The 22,201-nt window shown below is 53.6% G+C and overlaps 3 protein-coding genes across 3 annotated transcripts; all 3 read left to right on the forward strand.

Moving 5' to 3' along the window:
- Window positions 1–527: 527 nt before the first annotated feature.
- Window positions 528–3,099, forward strand: ZBTB22 (zinc finger and BTB domain containing 22). Its single transcript, XM_012658450.1, has one exon. It carries the CDS (start codon window positions 591–593, stop codon window positions 2,499–2,501), a length of 1,911 nt encoding a protein of 636 aa, XP_012513904.1. The 5' UTR covers window positions 528–590; the 3' UTR covers window positions 2,502–3,099.
- Window positions 3,100–3,246: 147 nt separating this feature from the next.
- On the forward strand, window positions 3,247–13,868 carry TAPBP (TAP binding protein (tapasin)). Its single transcript, XM_012658453.1, has 8 exons — window positions 3,247–3,495; window positions 3,640–3,810; window positions 4,043–4,303; window positions 9,988–10,386; window positions 10,731–11,072; window positions 11,153–11,242; window positions 11,381–11,418; window positions 12,774–13,868. The coding sequence occupies exons 1-8, from the start codon at window positions 3,459–3,461 to the stop codon at window positions 12,783–12,785; spliced, it is 1,350 nt and encodes a 449-aa protein (XP_012513907.1). The 5' UTR covers window positions 3,247–3,458; the 3' UTR covers window positions 12,786–13,868.
- Window positions 13,869–14,397: 529 nt separating this feature from the next.
- Window positions 14,398–21,807, forward strand: RGL2 (ral guanine nucleotide dissociation stimulator-like 2). The gene is made up of 18 exons (XM_012658424.1): window positions 14,398–14,727; window positions 14,950–15,146; window positions 16,428–16,511; window positions 16,768–16,946; window positions 17,070–17,120; window positions 17,209–17,506; window positions 17,775–18,026; window positions 18,106–18,209; window positions 18,317–18,401; window positions 18,481–18,549; window positions 18,744–18,818; window positions 19,405–19,437; window positions 19,557–19,678; window positions 19,773–19,868; window positions 19,950–20,061; window positions 20,170–20,463; window positions 20,890–21,004; window positions 21,119–21,807. Exons 2-18 carry the CDS (start codon window positions 14,991–14,993, stop codon window positions 21,328–21,330), a joined length of 2,337 nt encoding a protein of 778 aa, XP_012513878.1. The 5' UTR covers window positions 14,398–14,727; window positions 14,950–14,990; the 3' UTR covers window positions 21,331–21,807.
- Window positions 21,808–22,201: the final 394 nt, after the last annotated feature.

The following is a 22,201-nucleotide window of genomic DNA, read 5'->3' on the forward strand; positions in this document are numbered from 1 at the left end:
CGGGGCACGAGGCGGGTCTTGAAGGGGGCGGGGCTATAACTAAACGGGGCGAAAGGGGCGTGGTCAACGGAAAGCTGGGGGGCATAGTCTAAAAGGGAGATGGAGCGAGGGCTGGTTTTCAGTAGAGGAGCAGACCAGCCCCCCCCCAAAAAAGGTGCAAAACACCAAAAAAGTAGATTTTGGAAAGTCAGGTTCTCAGGCAGATGGAGAATAGGGTGTAATTCCAAGGGAAGTCACCCCATTCCCTAAGAGCACCTTATTTCTCTAACCTCTAAGGAAAGGACACAGGATTTGGAGTCAGACACCTGTGCTTGCTGGTGCTGCCACTTAATGGCTCTGTGGCCTTGGATAATCTCTTAATCTTTCTGAGCCTCAGTTTCCTCATCTGTCAAATGGGGTTAAATACCTAATTCACCGTGTTGTTGTGGGGAGTTATTCACATAACAGATGTGAACATTTTTAAACTGTAAAGGGCTGTGCCATCATGAGATTTTATCATTCTTCTCTCTTTTTCTTCCCAGAGACCCCCCCGGCTGCCCTCCTCCTTCCTTTGTTCCCGTGGCTGGGGGGGTATCCCCTCCCTCCACAACATGGAGCCATCTCCTCTGTCTCCCGGTGGGGCAGCACTCCCTCTGCCTCTATCGCTGGCTCCACCCCCACTACCCCTGCCAGCGGCTGCAGTGGTACATGTGTCCTTCCCTGAAGTGACCAGTGCTCTTCTGGAATCCCTCAATCAGCAGCGGCTGCAGGGCCAGCTCTGCGATGTGTCTATCCGAGTACAGGGCCGGGAGTTCCGGGCTCACCGAGCTGTCCTGGCAGCCTCCTCCCCTTACTTTCATGACCAGGTCCTACTCAAGGGCATGACCTCCATCTCACTGCCCAGCGTCATGGACCCAGGCGCCTTTGAGACTGTCCTGGCCTCTGCTTACACTGGCCGCCTCAGCATGGCTGCTGCTGACATTGTCAACTTTCTCACAGTGGGGTCTGTGCTCCAAATGTGGCACATTGTGGACAAGTGCACTGAACTCCTCCGAGAAGGCCGGGCCTTGGCCACCACCACCATCACAACTGCTGCAGCCACCTCTGTCACTGTCCCTGGTGCCGGAGTCCCATCAGGGAGTGGGGGCACTGTGGCCCCTGCCACCATGGGCTCTGTGCGTTCCCATGCCTCCAGCCGGGCCAGTGAGAATCAGTCTCCCAGCAGCAGCAACTACTTCAGCCCCCGGGAGTCCACTGATTTCTCATCTTCCTCCCAGGAAGCGTTTGCAGCTTCTGCAGTAGGCAGTGGGGAGCGTCGAGGAGGTGGCCCTGTATTCCCAGCCCCTGTCGTTGGCAGTGGGGGGGCCACCTCTGGGAAGGTGCTGCTGGAGGCAGATGAGCTGTGTGATGATGGCGGGGATGGGAGGGGGGTGGTGGTTCCTGGAGCTGGGCTCCGGAGGCCCACCTACATGCCCCCTAGCATTATGCCACAGAAACATTGGATATATGGGAAGCGAGGTGGGAACTGCCCAGCACCAGCACCCCTGGTTCCCCAAGACCCAGATCTGGAGGAGGAAGAGGAGGAGGAAGACCTGGTGTTGACCTGCGAGGATGATGAAGATGAAGAGCTGGGGAGTGGCTCCAGGGTTCCAGCAGAGGGAGGGCCTGAGGCTACCCTCAGCATAAGCGATGTTAGAACCCTGAGTGAGCCTCCAGTCAAGGGGGAGGAGCAGGTCAACTTCTGTGAGTCCTCCAATGACTTTGGCCCCTATGAGAGTGGGGGTCCTGGGGCAGGGCTTGATGATTCAGGGGGGCCCACTCCCTCCTCCTATGCTCCCTCCCAGCCTCCCCGACCCCTCCTTCCTTTGGACATGCAGGGCAACCAGATCCTGGTCTTCCCATCGTCTTCATCCACCTCCTCCTCCTCCTCACAGGCTCCAGGCCAGCCCCCAGGGAACCAAGCTGAACACGGGGCAGTGACCCTCGGGGGCACGTCAGTGGGGGGCCTGGGCGTGCCCGGTGGTGCTGGTGGGGTCCCTGGAGGGACCAGCAGTGGGGACGGGAATAAGATCTTTCTGTGCCACTGCGGGAAGGCCTTCTCCCACAAGAGCATGCGGGACCGGCACGTGAACATGCACCTCAATTTGCGGCCCTTTGACTGCCCTGTGTGCAACAAAAAGTTCAAGATGAAGCACCACCTGACTGAGCACATGAAGACGCACACAGGTCTCAAGCCCTACGAGTGTGGCGTCTGCGCCAAGAAGTTCATGTGGCGAGACAGCTTCATGCGTCACCGGGGACACTGTGAGCGCCGCCACCGCCTGGGTGGGGGCGGGGCTGGACCTGGACCTGGGACGCCCACGGGGCCAGTCTTGCCGCCCAAGAGAGAGTCCCCCAGAACGGGCGGAGGCAGCAGCGACGAGGCCAGTGGGGCCACGCCCCAGTCCAGCAGACGTGTCTGGTCCCCACCCAGCGTCCCCAAGGTGGAGATGGGCTTCAATGGGGGCGGAGGAGCAAATTGAAGGGTCAGGCTACTGCGGGTAGCTTTCGGGGAAGAGGGAATAGGGAGCACGATCCAGGGGCGCTGTGGCCCCGAGGTGCTCTTCCACTGCACTACTGTCTTCCTTTGTCTTTATGGACTTGTGTATATTATGGAGGGGGAACCACATTGTACCATCGCCAGCCCATTCCACTCCTCAGTCCTTGTGTCCTAAGGTGTCCCTGGAACTAAGCCCGTCCATCTCTGTTGAGTACACCGAAGCCCCAGCTCCAGAGTGGGGTGCACATGGAGCGGGGAGGGAGATGGGGCGTGTTCAGCATCCTGGAGTCACAGGGTCAAGGGTCAGGTGGTTGTAGTCTGTGCCTGAAGTCTGTGTTTGTGTTGTGGGGATCAGGCCTTTGAGCCCTACCCTTGTCTTAGAACTTACCCCCTCCAGAAGGATATGCTGTTTATTTCTACCCTATTTCTCCTGCCCCTCACCTCCCTTGGGGATCCCCAACTCGGTTTTCATGGGGGAGTGGGTGGAGATAAGGAGGGAGTAAGTCGTAGGAGTACGAAGCTTTTATTTTATTTTTTTTAACAGTGATTAAAATATTTATTGGTCATTTCACTTGGCTTCCTGACAACCCCTATGTGTTTGCTGGGGACCCCGGCACAGGTGGAGGAGAGCCGGAGTAATGGTTCTAGGGGAAGTGGATGCTGGAGGGGGGATACGGGAGGGGAAGTCTAGGTTTGGGGAGGGCTCGAATTCGGCGCGGCTAGGTGGCCCAGGAGGGCACGGTAGGGCTGGGGTGTCCGGACGAGAACTGGAGAGGATGTCCCCGGATCCCGTTCTGGCCAGTGGGGGGCGCACCCACCTCCCAGGCACCCATACCCAACCAGAGCGGGGATTTCCTCCGCCCCTCCTGCTGGCCTTCGGAGGAAAGTGAAAGTGAAAGGCGGGAAGAAGAGGCTTCCGGGCTGATGAGATCAAAGCGCCATGAAGCCCCTGTCTCTGCTCCTCGCTGTGGCTTTGGGTGAGCGAACCCCGCGACTCCTCGTCCAGGAACGGGAGGGTGGGGGAAGCAGAGGGAGGTGGCCCCATCGGGCGCCCGATGCCAGGATGGAAGGGGCAGGTCACCCGACATCCTGGCCCCCCTCACTAGAGCTCCTCTCCCCAGACCTGGCCGCCGCGGTCTCCGCGGGACCCGCGGTGATCGAGTGCTGGTTTGTGGAGGATGCCAGCGGGAGCAACCTGGCCAAGAGACCTGCTGCGCTGCTGCTGCGCCAGGGACCCGGGGGACCGCCGCCCCGGCTGGACCTCGACCCTAAGCTCTACCTCAGAGTGCACGGTGAGTCCTCGGGACCTGCCCCCACATCTGTCGCCTCCACCGAAACCCCTTCCTCTTTAGATCGGGCAGTGACCTGAAGCCTCAGTTTCCCCCTCTGTAAAATGAGTCTGGACTGCCTGTACATCTCCCGCTATGAGAAAATCTGTGCGGTCGAAGTTCCCCGAGCGCCGCCCTTCTAGCCCCTTTCCCGGCCACGACTCTGTCGCCGCAACTCGCTTCTCCGCACTCACAGACCCTGCTGGCGCCCTCCAGGATGCCCTCAGGCGCTACCCCCGGGACGCCCCTGCGCCGCACTGCGAGATGAGCCGCTTCGTCCCGCTCCCCGCCTCTGCGAGCTGGGCCAGAGGCCTGACCCCGGAGCGGAGCTGCCCTCGAGCCCTGGACGGGGCTTGGCTGATGGTCAGCATGTCCAGCTCTGTTCTCAGCCTCTCCGGCCTCTTGCGACCACAGCCAGAGCATCGGCAGGAGCCGGTTCCCATCACCGAGGCAACAGGTAGCTGGGGAGGGGAGGTGGAGATGGACAGGTAGATTCTAAGGGTCCACATCAGCCGGTGACGCGCTGTGTGGACTTGAGCGAGACATTTCCCCAACGGCTTTCAGTTTCCTTTTTTGTAAAGCGAGGCGTTTTGGCTAGGATTAGTGTATCTCCACGGCTGCTTCTAGCCCTCCCCTAGTTTAAAAAAAAACAAAAAAACCCTGTGGCTTGGAGGCGGGGCTTTGGGGAGGCGGGGTTTCCAGACACCGACCTTGGGGAACTTGTTAGGGAAAGGGGACGGGAGGAGTTCGGAAGCCAGGGCCGCGTTCTCCGCTCCTCCCAGATCTGTATCTGGCGAGGCACCCTGAGCTTTGCGGTTCACCCTGTTTCAAAAACCAGCCCCGAGTCTCACCCGCGCCCACACTCGGTGCTGTGACAGTCGGCAGAGCAGAGGCTCTTGCACCCAAGCGCGTTTACCTTTCCTGACAGCCGCTTCCCTGAGGCGCGAGGGGCTGCGCGGTCTCTCAGCGGTCCGCACACGGCGGGCGTGAGTGCGCGGAAGGCGCGAGGTGGGGGACCCGCTGGTTCCCACTGCAAAGACCGCTTTCGGCGTGGCGCAGCGCGATTTGAGGCCCAGGGGTCGGGCGCTTTGCGGGGCTGGGTTGCGGGCAGCAAGCGGGAGGATAATGCAAAAATGGAGAGGACCTGACTCGGACATCCAGGAGCTCTCCGTCCTCGCAGCAGAGGCAGGGTAGGGTACCGCTAGCGTCCTTGGCTTCTCTATCTGCTACGCTTTTATGTAAACAATACAGCCTCTCGGACAGGTCAACCCCAACCGGGCCCTGTACCCTCCCTTCCTCAGTACCTGAGAATCACCCACAGGACCAGGGAAACAGACCTGGCATCCACCCCCAAACCCTCACCACCTCTGCCTACACCTCCGTGCTCTACCCCGGGCAGGGACTGAGGAAAACTGCTCTCTGTGGGGAGAGGAGCTGTCTCCAGTAGGGAGGAATATTTCCTAGGGCTGCTGGCTTCGCCGAGGTGGCGGTGACAATGACCTTTGCTTTCAGAGTCTGTTTTTCCAGCTGTAAAATGTGGATATTATTTCCCAACTGTCTTTCCGTTGTTGTGACTATCAGGAGGGGCACTGTGTTAATTTCTTGGTTGATTCAATAAATACTCATTAGCACCAAGAATAAGTTAGGGCTGAGTAGTTCTCAGCCCAGGTTGTGAATATGAATCCTGTTGGAAGCTTTTAAAATATATCAAAACTTCTTTCACACAGGTCTGAGACTTGCTAAAAATAACTAACTAAATAAAAAATAGGCCAGGCGTGGTGGCTCATACCTGTAATCCTAGCACTCTGGGAGGCCGAGTCGGGCGGATTGTTTGAGCTCAGGAGTTCAAGACCAGCCTGAGCAAGAGCGAGATCCCGTCTCTACTAAAAAATAGAAAGAAATTAGCTGGACAACTAAAAATATATATATAAAAAATTAGCCGGGCATGGTGGCGCATGCCTGTAGTCCCAGCTACTCGGGAGGCTGAGGCAGGAGGATCGCTTGAGCCCAGGAGTTTGAGGTTGCCGTGAGCTAGGATGACGCCACGGCACTCACTCTAGCCCGGGCAAAACAGTGAGACTCTGTTTCAAAAAAAAAAAATAATAAAAAATAAAGTATACCCAAACCTGGGTCCCTCTCAAGGCCACTTAAGTCAGAATCTCTGGGGTAGCCCTGGACAATTTTAAGGGTCATAAAGGTGATTAGATTTATATTCTGCTCTCAAAGAGGTTCTGGGCAGACTTGTCAGGGATAATCCTACTGTAAAGTAGAAAGTGACTTGTGCCTATGAAGGAAGTGCGGATAGGGAGCCCCCCCCCCAGATTGTCTGCTTCTCACAGACTGATTGGGGGATGGGGGAAAAACAAGTAGTTGTGCTCTGTCTTTTCAAGCATTTCTGCTTGATTAGGGATTCAAGAAAACAAATGCTGTTATTTTGATATAAAATTAGAAATGGAATCTCTCCAGAGTCAGAGATCATTGATAATTTTGCTAATATATGTATATATTATTTCTCATCAAATATTTTTAAGTATTTGTTGCAAATATACTTTTTAAATATGCTTTGCATATATAGTGTTTAATTCTTACCATTCTTTTAAAACACTGTGGAAAATTTCAAAGATACATAAAAGTAGAGAGAATAGTATAGTGAACCCACCATACCTGTTACTCAGTTATATAGTTATTACGTTTCACCAAATTGTTTTACCTATCCTCCCTCCAGTCTCTTTTTTATTTTTATTTTTTGCAGTGTTTTAAAGGACCATATTATTTTACTCATTAGTACTTCAGTAAGCATTTCTATTAAATAAGGACTTTATTTTTTCTTTAACTCATGAAGTAAAATAGCATATATAAGGACTTAAAACCATAACCACAATACCATTATCACACCTAGCAAAACAAATAATAATTCCTTAATATCATGTAATTCCTAGCCTGTATTAAAATTTTCTTGATTGTCTCAATGATGTTATATTACAGTTGATTTGCTCAAATCACAATCCAAAACAGGTTCATATTTTATATTTGGTTGTTGTATTGTTATTCTCTGGCTGCCATAACAAAACACCATAAACTGGGTGGCTTAAACAACAGAAATTTATTTTCTCAAGTTCTGGGTGCTAGAAGTCCAAGATCAAGGTGCCAGCAGGCTTCATATCCAGTGAGGGCTCTCCCCTTGGAACGCAGATTGGGGACTTTTTGCTGCGTCCTCACGTGGGAGAGAGAGAAAGGGCACTGGCGCCTCTTCCTCTTTTCATAAGGACACCAGTTGCATTGAATTAGAGCCCTGCCCTTTATCACCTCCTCACAGTCCTGACCTCTAAATACACGGAGGTCAGGGCTTCAACATATGAATTTTGGGGGACCCAAACATTCAGCCCATAACAATCGTTTGGTCTCTTGCAACTTTTTTTTTCTATAATTGACATCCCCTCCCTTAAAAAAATTGCTATTGATTTGTTGGAGAAACCTGGTCATTTGTCCTGTAAGATTTCCCACATACTATGTTTGGCCAGTTGTTTCCTCATGCTGTCATTTATCTTGTTCCTTTTACCTCCATATTTCCTATAATTTGGTAGTTAGGTCTAAAGGCTTGATTACATTTGGATTTAAGGTTTTTTTCAGTAATACTTTATAATTAGTTGTTACTATTCACTTTTTTTTTTAACAGAAAAGCAAAAACTTGTTATTACAAGCTACAAAAACAGAACTTTTCCTTACTTTCTGGCTTTCTGGCCCTGTTTATATACATTTGTATTCTTGCAGAGTACAGTTTATGGGATGCAGGTCTAAAATTGCTTCCAATAAAGGTCACTGTTAGCTTAAGGGTTAAACTATAAAACTTTTAGGTTTAGTTCATTAATCCTGTGTATTTTTTTTTCACAATTCAAAAGTATGTTTCTGGATTTTGCTAAACTAAGTGAAACTGCATACTTTTTTTACCCTACTGAACTAAAACAATCCCATGAGGTTGAGAAAAGTTCAACTGTATAGGCCTCAGAAGCTAAGATTAAAAATAACAAAAAGATAATTATAAGAAGAAAAAGATTACTTCTACCTGGAGGACGTAGGCATTTCTGGGAGAAATAACAGTGGAACTGACCTTGAAGGATGTGGAGTATTAGATGTTTGGGAGAAAATGGGAAAGATGTTGTAAATTGAAGGAAACTCATAACCAAAGTGAAGAGATGCCCAATGATTAAAGCTTCTACTGCTAGGCACAAAAAAGGGATTCTATGGGGCTGGTTCATAGGGTACAAGAGAAATCTCTTGGAAAGGTGGGTTAGGAGCTGAATTTTCAAATATCTTCAAAGCTGGTCTTTATTCTACAGGTGATAGTGAACCATCAGAAGTTTTTTTGTTTTTTTTTGAGGAGGGTCATTCTAAAAAGCCTGTTATTTTACTTGATTCTTATAAAAGGTAGGCAAGGATAGGATCACTGGACTAGTGAGAAAAATATAGGCTAAGTGATTTTCCCAAGATGCCCAGAAAGTCTTTGACAATGATGAAGGTAATGGAAATATAACAACTAACATTTATCAAGCATTTTCTATATGCCAGGCCCTGTTCTAAGCACTTTATATGCATAATGTCATTTATTCCTCTCAACAACCATAGGACATAGGTATTAATATTATTCCCAGGTGAAGAAATCTGAGACACAGAGCACTTAGGTAACTTGCCCAAGGACACACATCTTGTAAGAAGCAGGGCTAGAAATTGAACTCAGGCCATGTAGCTCTAGCCTGTGCCTTTAGCTGCTGACTTCCTAGGTAACTGGGATTTTTAAACAGGTAAGTGACCCGATCAGCCTTGTAGCAATGTTGTTTGAGTACAGTATGAAGGAAGAATTAAAGGAAAGAGAGACTGAGGATAGGGAGACCAGAGAGGAGGCGGTTGTAATTGTCCAAATGTACATTGATGAGAACCTGAGTGGTGCGTGAGATCTGTTAGGGCCTGGTGGGGATAGCACGCAGCACATTATTTTTGGTGATTTGCTTGTCGCTCCCTAGACTGTAAGCAATGTGAGGGCAGGAACTGCCTGTCTTGTTCACCACTCTGTTCTCTACCACACCTTGAACATCCTAGATGCTCAATAAATCATTGTTGAGTAAAGGAATGAGAGGAAGGAGTCTGAGTGACTCCAGGTGTTTGCCTTTAGTGTCTGGGGGGCTGGTGGTGACCATTCATCAAAGTTAGAGATGATGGGCATTAGAGCAGGGTGCAGGAATGTTGCAGAGATGCTGTTCAGTTGGGTTATATTAAGTTTGTCTGGCAGATGGTCAGGTGTAACCATAGCAAACACTTTTGTAGACTTACTGTGTTCCAGACACTGTTCCAAATACCTTTCATATATAGGTGTCTTTGTTATCTAAAATCAGGAACTGAATAGATTTGGGTAGCAAGAGGTATTAAATGATTTAACCCTCTCAACAACCTCATGAGGTAGGTACTATCATCATCACTATCACCATCATCATCATCATCATCCCTATTTTACAGATTTGGAAGCTGAGCCATGGAAAAGTGAAGTAAGTGGCCCAAGGCCATATAAATAAGCTGCAGAATTGGGATTTGAACCAGGGCAGCCAGGCTCCAGGCACTTGGCCACTGCACACTGCACTGCTTCAGTAGAGCACACAGGTCTGTGCTCAGATCTAGGCTAGAGCTGGAACCTTCCGGGGTCAGTAAACACTCTGTACGGCACCATAGGATTGACAGTCATGGCTCAATCACTAGTCTTCACTAGTAACCAAGCAAGGCCTGGTTCTTCAAGGGTGGTGCTTGGAGACTAGACTGGTTCAGGTTGTGTTAGAAGTACCCTCAGATCCTGCTGTCCCCAGAGCTAGAGTCAGCTGTGTGTTCAGAGCAGGCTTCCAAGGGCATACCCCCGCACTGCCCCTATTCACCCCTAGATCTCTCTGCTTGCTCATTCAGCCACACTGGGTCCCACCCAGTCCCAGGCAAAGGGGATTTGCAGGGAGGGCTGGGAGACAGCATCAGAAAAGGAGGTGTCTATGTGGGTTGGGTGAATTGGAGTTCACTCTTCCCTATAACTCCATTTCTCTCCCTCTTTTTTTCTCCTTCTTTCTCTCTCATGCCCCTCCTACTCCCTCATCCTTCTCTCTTCCCCAGTGGTGCTGACTGTCCTCACTCACACCCCTGCCCCTCGAGTAAGATTGGGACAAGATGCTATGCTGGACCTGAGCTTCGCCTACATGCCCCCCAGCCCCGAGACTGCCTCATCTCTAGCCCCAGGTCCCCCTCCCTTTGGGCTGGAGTGGCGACGCCAGCACCTAGGTAAGGGGCATCTGCTCCTGGCTGCAACTCCTGGCCTGGATGGGCAGACGCCAGCAGCCCAAGAAGGGGCAGTGGCATTTGCTACTTGGAATGATGATGAGCCATGGGGCCCATGGACTGGGAATGGGACCTTCTGGCTGCCTGCAGTGCGGCCCTTCCAGGAGGGCACCTATCTGGCCACCGTACACCTGCCATACCTGCAAGGACAGGTCACCCTGGAGCTTGCTGTGTACAGTGAGTGGGAGGACAGAGGTTTCCACGGGCAGTGGGTGGGTGCTGGATCATGGGGACACCATGATGGGGAAGGGATGTTGGAGAAGAGGGTGCCTGGGTAAGTGGAGATGGGGATCCCTGGGAGTCAGAAGGGTAATGGGAGGGTGGAGGGTCCCTGGAAACCTGGGCGGCTTTGGCATGGGGATTACTGTGAAGCACCAATGGAGAGACAGTGGGTTCCCCATCCCAGGAGAAGAAACCCAAACCCCACTCAGGTTTGGGGAAGCCATAGGTTAGACTGAGGGTCTCTGAGGGAAGATGGTGCCAATTGATTTCCCCATTCTCACTTCCTACTTTTTCCCCAGAAGCCCCCAAAGTGTCCTTGACACCAGCACCCCTCGTATGGGCTGCCCCAGGGGAGGCTCCCCCGGAGTTGCTCTGCCGTGTGTCCCACTTCTACCCTTCCGAGGGCCTGGTGGTGGAGTGGGAGCTCCGGGGCGGCCCAGAGGGTGGCTCTCAGAAGGCTGGGGGGCAGAGTTGGCTCTCTGCCCTGAGCTACCATTCCGACGGCTCTGTCAGCCTCTCGGGGCACTTGCGGCCACTCCCAGTCACCGTTGAGCAGCATGGGGCACGCTACACCTGTCTGGTCCACCATCCCAGCCTACCTGCCTTGGGCCGCAAAGCTGAGGTCACCCTGGAGGTGGCAGGTAAGAGCTGGGAGCGCCCTGGACCCTGAGCTGGTGCCCAGGAAGACATGGAGCTTACTTTTGCCCCTTCCACCTGCCAGGCCTCTCCAGGCCCTCCCTCGAGGATGGCATAGGCCTTTTCCTGTCCTCCTTTCTCCTGCTTGGACTCATCAAAGTGCTGGGCTGGGTCGGTGAGTGTGAGCCCCACCCTGACCGTGACCCCCGACTTGCAGACATTCCCTGCCTACTCCCAGAAGCCTGACACCCATCCCTCTGTCCTCCCCCTCTACCATTCCTGCATCCCATCCCTTCTCAATCTTTCCCCGCAGCTGCCTACCTGTCCACTTGCAAGGAGTCAAAGGAGAAGGTAACAGCACTCCACCTCCCTTTATCTTTCCCTTCTCATTTTACCCCCTCTCCCCACCTAATCACCATGGAGGGAGGCTGCTGGTGTGGTGGGGCTGACACAGACCTGGGTCAAATCCTACTGCTACATCCTAACTGTAGGACCCCTGGAACATGCTACTTAATTTACATCTCAGTTTCCTTGGATGTAGGGATTTAAAAAAATTACTTAGGCAGTGCTGTCCAACAGAAATATAATGCAAGCCACTTATGTAAATTTAAATTAGCAATCCATTAAAAAGCAAACAGGTAAAATTAATTTAATATATACTTTAATCAAATGCAGGGTGAGTATCCCTTATCTGAAATGCTTGGGACCAGAAATGTTTTTGGATTTTGAATTTGCATATGTATAATGATATATCTTGGGGATGGGACCCAAGTCTAAATACAAAATTCATTTATGTTTCATATACACCTTATACACATAGCCTAAAGATAATTGTATACAATATTTTTAATATATGTGACCCATTACATGAGGTCATGTGTGGCATTTTCTACTTGCGGCATCATGTGGCACTCAAAGTTTTGGATTTTGGAGCATTTCAGATTTTGGATTTTTGGATCAGGGATGCTCAACCTGTATATCCAAAATATTATCATTTCAACATGTAAACAATATAAGAAATTATAGCTTTTTTTCTATTCTATGTCTTCAGAAGCAGATGTTTATTTTAAACTCAGCACATCTCAGTTCGGACTAGCCAAATTTCAAATGCTCAATAGCCACATGTGGGTGGTGGCTACCATGTTGGACAATGGAGCCTCGAAGGACTGTTAGGAGGATTAAAGAAGATAGTGCAGGCCAGGCGCGGTGGCTCACGCCTGTAATCCTAGCACTCTGGGAGGCCAAGGCGGGTGAACTGTTTGAGCTCCGGAGTTCGAGACCAGCCTGAGCAAGGGTGGGACCCCGTCTCTACTAAAAATAGAAAGAAATTAGCCAGACAACTAAAAATATACATAGAAAAAATTAGCAGGGCATGGTGGCACATGCCTCTCGGGAGGCTGAGGCAGGAGGATCACTTGAGCCCAGGAATTTGAGGTTGCTGTGAGCTAGGTTGACACCACAGCACTGTAGCCCAGGGCAAAAGAGTGAGACTATGTCTCAAAAAAAAAAAAAAAAAAAAAAGATAGTGCATCTCCTTTAGAAGATGCAGGAGATAAAGCATTCAGCAATGTCTGGCAGGTAGAAAACACAGAAAATGTTAGCCCCATCCTTCTCCCACTCTCTGTGCACCTGACGGTTAATATGTCTCTGGAAGGAAGCTCACCTGCCTTCTAACCCCCTGAATTCCTCACCTCCTTCTCTTCCAGAAAGCACAGTGAGGGCACTCATCACCATTCTGTGGAAGCCACCATCATCTCTGGCTCCAGCTACCGTAGTAGCTCCCAAAACTAAAACCCCATCATCTGCTCCTACTCCCTCCAATCTCCTTCCACTGAGTGGCTTTTTAAAAAAAGAAACAAATCTTATGGCATTCGCCTTCTTAGAGCTCTAGGGCAGTGGTTCTCAAAAATTTTTGGTCTCAGGACCTCTTAAAAATTATCAAGAACTCTAAAGAGCTTTTGTTTATGTGGGTTATAACTATCAATATTTATCATACTAGAACATAAAACTGAGAAAAATTTGAAACAAGAATACACAAGCACACATTCCATTTGTTGTGAGAACCATGGTGTCAATACATATCACATAGCTTCTGGAAGACTGAACTGTTCACTCTTGGAGAATAATGAAAAAGGCAAATAACACCTTAATTTTGGTATAAAAAGTCTTAATTTCGCATACCCTCTGAAATATTAAGTCTCAGGGACCTCTGAAACAGAGACTACATTCAGGGAACCGGTGCTCTAGGGACAAATCCATTCTTCTTGGCCCAGCCTTTGTGTCCCCTGAGCCGGAGCCACTGCCTATCTATCTCTCCAGCCCTACATGGTTCCCCCTACCCCTACCCAAGGCCTCCTCTCAATGCTCATTACACGGATGGCTATTCCTTTTCTCCAGTGAAGCAAACGCCTCCCGCCTGCCTCCGGGTCCCAGCGCTCTTTTCCCTTTGCCTGGTCCATCCTCGCCCTCCCTGGGTCCCAGACCAGGTCCGCCTCGCCATTCCCCTCTGACTGCCGCGGGTCCCTCTTGTGCGGTTCTCCAGTTGTAGTTAAGTGATTGTGTGAGTCGTCGTTAAATGCCTGTCTCCCCTCCCGGACTGCGGGCGCCTGGAGGACACGGGCGAGCCTGCCCACTGCGGTACGCTCCACGCCGGCACCGGGCCTGACGCCCACTGGGGGGCGCTAAGCAAATAGCTGCTGGATGTCGGACGAAGGAAGCGGTGGCGCAGTTTAGGGTCAGGACTGTCGCCCAAATAGACAGGGGAACGGACCTAAGTGGGAATAAAGTTGTGTTCCAGTGCTTCCAACCGCGTCTCTCATTCTGCCCCCTTTCCAACCACAATGAATCTTCCAAACGCCTCCGGTCCGTTTCAATGCCCCCGACCTCCCAAACGTCTCGGAGACATCTGATCCCCGGTTGAAACCGTTTGGGGTCGGGCGCCACTAATGGCGCACAAGACGCCTCAAAGCCGCGGGCTCTACCCCGACCAGACCAGCGTAATAACCGAGCGAAGGTCGCGGCCTGGGCGCCGGAAGCCCGGAGCGCCGAATCTGGAACCGGATGTGGCGGCTTCCTGCCCCGCCCCCTTGCGCGAGGGAGGGAACCGATTGCTCCTCGGAAAACCCGGACTGGATTTCGGTCCGCTGCACTCGTGGGTTGGGGTGGGGAGAGTAACCCCGTGAGTTGGAGTGGCGGGGTTTCTCCCCACCTAAAACGCTCTCCGCAGGCGTTTTAGCCTTGTTCTTGTTGGGGAGGGGAATGTCAAATTCTGCTCCTGCTCTCTCCCGGGAGCAGGTGACTGGAATCTGTCCCAATTCAGTGTAGGGCGACGTGAGCTCCAGAATCCCGGGGGGTGGGGGCGGAGGACAGTGGAGCTGGGGACCCGGCCTCCTGGGCTCCGGCCCCTGGGCGTCCAGCGTTCCCCTAGCTCGCGGCCCTGGCTCCTGTCCTCACTTCCTTCCCCTTTTGGCTCCTGCTTTCGGAGCGGGCGGACGCGGGGGGGAGCGGAAAGGGCGGGAGGGCCCAGGAGCCCCGCGGAAGGGGATACAGGGGGGTACGGAAAAGCCCGGGAGGGGACTCGATCCGGGGACTCGGTCGGGGACTGGAGACAGACGGGAACAGCGGCCCGGGACCCACGCTGTCCCCACCCCTCCCGAGCAGGTCAGAGCCTGAGCACCTTGTGACCCTGCCCGTTTCCGTACTCGTAAGCCCCTTATCTCCAAAATGCACCAAGGGCCCCTATATTAAACCCCTGTGTTGCCCCCCTACCCCTGCCTTCCCGCAGAACTCCCATCCAGTTATCTGGACACCTACCCGTATCCCTTCCCTGCCCCGCTCCCCCGCGCCCGCCTGACTCTCCACCCCCACCCGGTCTCTCCCCAGGCGCCCCCATGGCCCGACCCCGCTGATTGCTTCACTCGGCCATGCTCCCGCGGCCCCTGCGGCTGCTTTTGGACACGAGCCCCCCCGGGGGAGTCGTGCTGAGCAGCTTCCGAAGCCGAGACCCCGAAGAGGGTGGGGGCCCAGATGGCCGGGTCGTGGGCGGGGGGCAGGAGAAAGAGGAGGAGGAGGAAGAAGAGGTGAGACGTGGGTGGTGGGAGGTAGGGGGTGCATATATTTCAGAGATCTCCATCTTTCTCTTGTCTCTGGGTCCCTACATCTCTTCCTTCCTGCCCCAGTTCCTCCTGCACCTCTCTCTGGTGTCTGCCTGTCTCCCTGCTGCGGGGAGCCCTGGCTTCTCTGTGGTCCTCTGTGTCAGTGTGACTCCGGACTGGCCCTCAGGAACCTGCCCTGTTCCTGCCTGGAAATTCTGGCTGGCTATCCCTGCGGGTCTCTGGCCCTCTCTGCCTATGCCTGCTTAAATGTGCCTGCCTCCCTGAGCAGTTTTGTCCTGGTCCCTGTCTCTCTCCTTGTTTTTGTTTGGCGGGGAGGGGTTTGTTTCCACAGTAACCAGCTCCTCTGACTCAGGGACTGGGGAGGGAACCCTCAGATTTCGTGACCCCACCCTCCCCTCCCCTGGCCTGGTGCTGGGTAGAGGCCAGGAAGCCAAGGTTCTGGGACCAGGAGGGATGATCCTAGGCTGGGTAGAGTGGTCACCTGCTTTCCTTAGGGCTAATGGTGGTGGCCAGGAGCAGGATTTGGGGCTTCAGGAGGGGCCAGAAGTTGGACTTGGGGCCTGGAGGTCCTGGACTCCTGGGTCCAGACACTGGGTGAGGGCAGGGTGACTGGCAGGGCTGGTTTTTCGGGATCGGTCAGGGGAGGGGCTGGGGCCACGTGACTCTCTGAGCCTATCCCCCACACCATCCCCACTTCCCCTTCCCCTTCCTGTACTGGGATTGGAACTGCCACCTTCACGGGGTCCCCACCCGAGGGACCAGGATGAAAGGGGGCCTGAGGGAAGGACTAATTCTTTGGGCTTGCCGGGTCCTTGAGGGGGAGGGCGGGGCATGTGGCTGTGCCTGTGACTGAGGTTTCAGCTTCTGAGGTCGCTGCCTCTGGCTCTCTGCCTCTCACTGCCCTCTCCTACCCTTTGCACCCTGCATCTCTGTTGTGTTGGGGTCAGCTCTGGGGAGAAGGGGCTTCAGGGGTCTCCAGGATCAGGGTTCCTGCACTCCATCCACCCCCTCACTGCAACCCCCTCGACTCCACCGAGCCCTGAGGCGGCTGGGGGGGGGCTGTCTGGGCCCCAGTGGGGGAGACCTGGGGTCACCAGCCCCCCCCACCCCTCGCACTCGCTGGTATTGCCCCCCGCCATCACAGGTGAGGGGTACAGACGGAGGAGCAGGGCCTGGGGTGAGTGAGGGCTGAGGGCAGTGGGGGTGGTATGGAACTGTCTGACTTCCCCTTCCTTGCTCCTCCAGGCCCCTGTGTCTGTCTGGGATGAGGAGGAGGATGGTGCCACGTTTACTGTCACAAGCCGCCAATATCGGCCTCTTGATCCCTTGGTGAGATCATGACTTTGGCTTCTCACCTCTGACCCATCATCTCCTAGTTCCCCTTGCTCTGGCTGACTTTCTGGCCAGGACGCTAGGTTGAAGGTCTGGAGTCCTGGATTCTGCTTTGTGACGTAGGCCAAGTCTTTCGCCCTCTCTGAATCTCAGCAAAATGAGCCTGGATCATCTCCTAGGACTGGGACTGTCCCTAGAAATCTAGGGACAGAGTTGCAGAAAGGGTCAGTGACCATCCCTCTGTGTCCTCCAGGCCCCCATGCCTCCCCCGCGTTCCTCCCGACGGCTCCGGGCTGGCACTCTGGAGGCCCTGGTTAGACACCTTCTGGATACCCGGACATCAGGGGCTGACGTGACCTTCGCGGCAGCCTTCCTGGCCACCCACCGGGCCTTCACCTCCACACCTGCCCTGCTAGGGCTTATGGCTGACAGGTCAGGGTCATAAGGGACCAAGGGTCATGGAGGTGTTTGGACTTCCTAAAGCCCCCACATCCCGCCAAAACAGTCAGAGCCACTGGGGCTTTGGGGAAAATGGACAGATTCTCTTCTTCCCAGGCTGGAAGCCCTTGAATCTCATCCTGCTGATGAACGAGAGAGGACAACAGGGTGAGTGCGCCCTGACCTCAGTCTCCCAGTCGCCTCTGCCCATGCTGCGGCTTTACCTCTGACCCTTGGCTGATCGCCCCTCTCTCAGGGTAGCCATCTCTGTACTGTCAACCTGGCTGGCCTCTCACCCTGAGGATTTTGGCTCTGAGGTCAAGGTTCAGCTTGACCGGCTTGAGAGCTTCTTACTTCGGACAGGGTATGCAGCAGGGGAGGGTGTTGGGGGGGGCAGCGCTGACCTCATCCGCAATCTCCGGTCCCGGGTGGACCCCCAGGCCCCCGACCTTCCTAAGTCCCTGGCCCTCCCCGGCGATCCCCCTGCTGACCCCACGGATGTCCTGGTGTTCCTCGCTGACCACTTGGCCGAACAGCTGACCCTGCTAGATGCGGTGAGACCCTGACCTCTGACCCCCATGCCCGTTAACCCCTTACTACCCTCTCCTTGACTCCAGATCCTTCCCTTGCTTCCAGCCCTTCCTGATCCAGTTCCCAGCCCCTTCCATCTACCGTTTGGACCTTTCCCCTTTTTCCCTTGGTTGTTATCCTTCAAACCCTGTGCCCCCTGGTTCCTTGGCCACCTGAAACCCTCTGATCCCTGATATTGGAAGGCTCACCTCACTTGACTATGAACTTTAACCTCTGACCTCTGCTTTGCAGGAGCTGTTTCTCAATCTGGTCCCCTCTCAGTGCCTGGGGGGCCTATGGGGACACAGAGACCGGCCAGGACATTCCCACCTCTGCCCATCTGTCCGAGCTACTGTCACACAGTTCAACAAGGTGGCAGGGGCAGTGGTTAGCTCCGTCCTGGGGGCTACCCCAACTGGAGAGGGGCCTGGGGAGGTGACCGTACGGCCACTCTGTCCCCCCCAGAGGGCCCGGCTCCTGGAGAAGTGGATCCGAGTGGCAGAGGTTAGAGAGGGTTGCCCTGCCGGGGACTGTGATGCGGAGATGGCTCCCACAACCTCAGCTTTCCACTTGGACCCCGCAGGAGTGCCGGCTGCTCCGAAACTTCTCTTCGGTTTATGCTGTCGTGTCGGCCCTGCAGTCCAGCCCCATCCACAGGCTCCGGGCAGCCTGGGGGGAAGCCACCAGGTGGGGAGGATGGGGCACTGGGCCGGGGGTGGGGGTTCCTCAGAGGGCTGGGAAGAGGGCGTGGCCGAGCCAAGCCTGTCCTCAGGCCGCAATTCTCCCGCACCCAGGGACAGCCTCAGAGTCTTTTCCAGCCTCTGCCAGATTTTCTCTGAGGAGGATAATTATTCCCAGAGCCGAGAGCTGCTCCTGCAGGTGAGGCCCTGTTTTCCGGCTTTCCCAGCCATCCCTGCTCCCTGCTCCTCCTCCCATCTTCTTGTTTTGTCACCACCAGGAGGTGAAGCTGCAGCCCCCTGTGGAGCCACAATCCAAGAAGGCCCCGAGGTCTGGCTCCCGGGGTGGGGTGAGTGACTAGCGGGGCTGTGGTCGTGAAGGAGTGAGGAGTGTGTTTGTGGGGAGCAGTCTGAGGGCTGCGAACGGGAGGCACAGGGTGAGCACAACGAAGTCTGTCCTCTGAGGCAGGTGGAGGGAAAGTGCGGAGGGATGGTGGGCCCTCATTCCGTGGCAGGGGCGTCTGACCCTGACCCCTGACCTCAGGGTGTGGTCCCATACCTCGGCACCTTCCTGAAGGACCTCGTGATGCTGGACGCAGCCTCCAAGGATGAGCTGGAGGTCAGTGGGGTGTGTGTGTGTCCCTTGTAAGGAGGTGACAGGCGGGCTGCAGGGTCAGACAGACTCCCTTCCAAAAAGGGGCTGTAAGGTGTAAACGGCTGAGACTGGGACTCTGGAGCCAGATCTGTTACTGCAGCAAGTGGCGTAGCCTCTTTGTGCCTTGGTGATCTATAAATGGGAAGTTAGCCATAGTATCTGTATCAGTCTGTTATTACGAGGGTTAAATGAATTTGTATTTGTCAGGCACTTAGAACATGCCTGAAATGTAAGCATATATAGAATATAGTTTGTTAAAGAAATAAATACTGAGACCTTGGGCAAACTCCCATCCTCTCCGAACCTCAGTTTTCTTATCTGAATAGTAGACATGTTTTCTACCAGAGATACTCGATTTAAAGGGTCAGTGCAGTGCTCGGGGCATGATAGACTGAGGGGGAGGGGGAGGAGGGATGGGGGAGTCAGAGGCCAGAGGGAAGTGTTTGTGAGTTGGTTGTGGATGTGTGTGTGTTTAGGAGAGGACATATTCCCTCTCTGTGGCCTGGAAGGCAGGGCTAGGACTTTGACCCCATCCCCATTTTCCTTGCAGAATGGATACATCAATTTCGACAAGCGGAGGAAGGTGAGAGGAGTTCTTGGGCTGGATGGTAGACATCCCTATCCATGTCCCAGGAGGAGGAGGAAGGGAAAGTCGGGGGTCCCTGAGTTTTTGGCCCCTGCAATTTGAGGGCTCCTTCCCAGGAGTTTGCTGTCCTTTCTGAGTTGCAACGGCTCCAGAATGAATGTCGTGGCTATGACCTCCGACCTGACCATGATATCCAACAGTGGCTACAGGGGCTCCAGCCACTGACAGAGGCCCAGAGGTGACTGGCTGGGTGAGGTTGGGACTGTAGGGCTCTGGCTGGGTGTGGGGGGTTGGTGTCATGTCCTGACCTCTGCCTATTACCCCCACCCCAGCCACCGTGTGTCCTGTGAAGTGGAGCCACCTGGTACCAGTGACCCTCCTGCCCCAAGGGTGCTTCGGCCAACACTGGTCATCTCACAGTGGACAGAGTGAGAGATTCAGCAGTTGGGGGTGGTTTCTAGGGAACTTGCCCCTCTTATTCTGACCTTCCCAATCTCCTGCCACTCCAGCGTTCTGGGCTCTGTTGGGGGCCCCACCCCCTTGGTGTCCTGGGACAGGCCCAGTATGGGGGGAGATGAGATGCCTGGAACCCCTGCTCCTCTGCTGACCCGCCTGGCTCAGGTGAGCTCTGCTCCTGACCTCTGACCTTGACACTGACCCTAACTCTGTGAATGTTTCTTTTTTAATCTCCCCACCTTCATGCCAGTCCCCCTATGTTGTTTGTTCTAGCACATGAAGTGGCCGTCTGTCTCGTCGCTCGACTGTGCCCTGGAAAGCAGTCCATCGCTGCACAGTCCAGCTGACCCCAGCTACCTCTCTCCCCCAGCCTCCTCCCCTAGGCCTTCTCGAGGTCACCGCAGATCAGCTTCCTGTGGCTCCCCACTGAGTGGGGGTTCAGGAGAAGGGACCTCCAGGGGCACTGGATATGGGGGAGGGGGATCTGGGCCAGGGGCCTCTGATTGCCGAATCATCCGAGTCCAGATGGAGCTGGGGGAAGATGGCAGTGTCTATAAGAGCATCTTGGTGAGGGAGCCTTGGGCTGGGGGTGAGGGTGAAGGATGGTACTTCGTTGGACTATAAATGTTGTCTTAGTTTTGGGCAGCCAAGTGGAGTTGATTCTAGTTTTAATTTTGACCTTTAGTTTTGGCAGTTATGTTTTATTTTGATGGCCACTTTGCATTAGCTGCTGTACCTTAAACTTTCGGTGGCCATATTAGATTTTCAGAACCAACAGCAGTTTCCCCCCACAGGAAGCAGCAGTGTTTCACTGGGCACCATGTGGGCTGGCTTATGAGGTACAGGGACCCACCATATTAGGTTCCCCTGTTCATTCTAAAGCCTTGGACACAGGTAACCTTTTTAGGTTAGGTCAGTGGCTAAGGTTGGAAGGATAGGAAGCAGAGGTCATCATGGCCGATTTATTGCTCTTTTGGTCTCCTGTCCTGCCAGGTGACAAGCCAGGACAAGGCTCCAAGTGTCATCAGTCGTGTCCTTAAGAAAAACAATCGTGACTCTGCAGTGGCTTCGGAGTATGAGCTGGTACAGCTACTACCAGGGGACCGAGGTCAGAGGCCACAAGGGAAAGGCAGACTCGGGAAGAAAGTGGAGTGCTTCCACATCTGGGCGGTTGTGGGGGGAATGATTGTTTGTGACTGACATCTACCCTCGGAACCTGCAGAGCTGACTATCCCACCCTCGGCCAATGTCTTCTATGCCATGGATGGGGCCTCACACGATTTCCTCCTGCGGCAGCGGCGAAGGCCCTCTACTGCTACACCAGGCCTCACCAGTGGCCCCTCTGCCTCAGGAACTCCTCCGAGTGAGGGGGGAGGAGGCTCCTTTCCCAGGATCAAGGCCACAGGGAGGAAGATTGCACGGGCACTGTTCTGAGGAGGAGCCCCTGTTGGCTTACAGAAGTCATGGTGTTCATACCCGATGTGGGTAGCCATCCTGAATGGTGGCAGTTATGTCACATTGGGACAGAAATTTAGAAAGGTGGCTGCCACCCTGGGGCAGTGAAGTGCCATTGGTTTACCAGACAGCTGAGAAATCCAGCCCTATGGGAACTGGTAATCTTGTAACCAAGTTGGATACCAGTGTACAGCTCCCCCCTCCCATGAGTGCAGCACACACCTAGTGCTGGAAAAAGGCATCAGTTTCTGATTCCTGGCCACATCCTAGCGAAGGGCCAAGGAAAGGCCTAGAAGTTGCAGGGTGGGGAGGAGAGGGGAGGAGGGCCTAAAGTCTCTGAGCCCCAGGGTAGAGGGGGATGGCAAGAAATAGGTTCTAGCAGTTCCTTTTCCCACTCTGGGTGTTTCTATCACTGTGACAACACTAAGATAATAAACCAAAACACTACCTGAATTCAACTCCCCTGTCATTGCAGTGCATTGAACTGGCTACTGGGAGAGGGGGTGGGGAATTGGCTGAAGGTAGAAGCCATGGAACAGGAAGGGGCATGAAGAGCTGAAAATGAGGTATTGGTGAAAACGGCTTCCTCAGAACAGTTTATTATTCTCCACCCCGGTCCCTTCATTTACTGTTAAACTTTCCTCCTCAGTTGTCACAAACCCATGTCAAGTAGTGGCCACCAAATTAAAGTGATTAGTATGAAGGACTCCCCTGGCTGCAAATTTTTAAGAAGCAATTTTAGGACAAATAAATGGAAAAACAACCTTGTGGACAACACGTACTTGGTGGTGTTGGAAGACTTACCAACACCATAGAGCGTTATGTGCTGGAATTTTAAATCAGTTTAAGC

The sequence above is a fragment of the Propithecus coquereli genome, unplaced genomic scaffold (assembly GCF_000956105.1).
Source record: "Propithecus coquereli isolate 6110/MARCELLA unplaced genomic scaffold, Pcoq_1.0 Scaffold587, whole genome shotgun sequence".
NCBI lineage: Eukaryota > Metazoa > Chordata > Mammalia > Primates > Indriidae > Propithecus > Propithecus coquereli.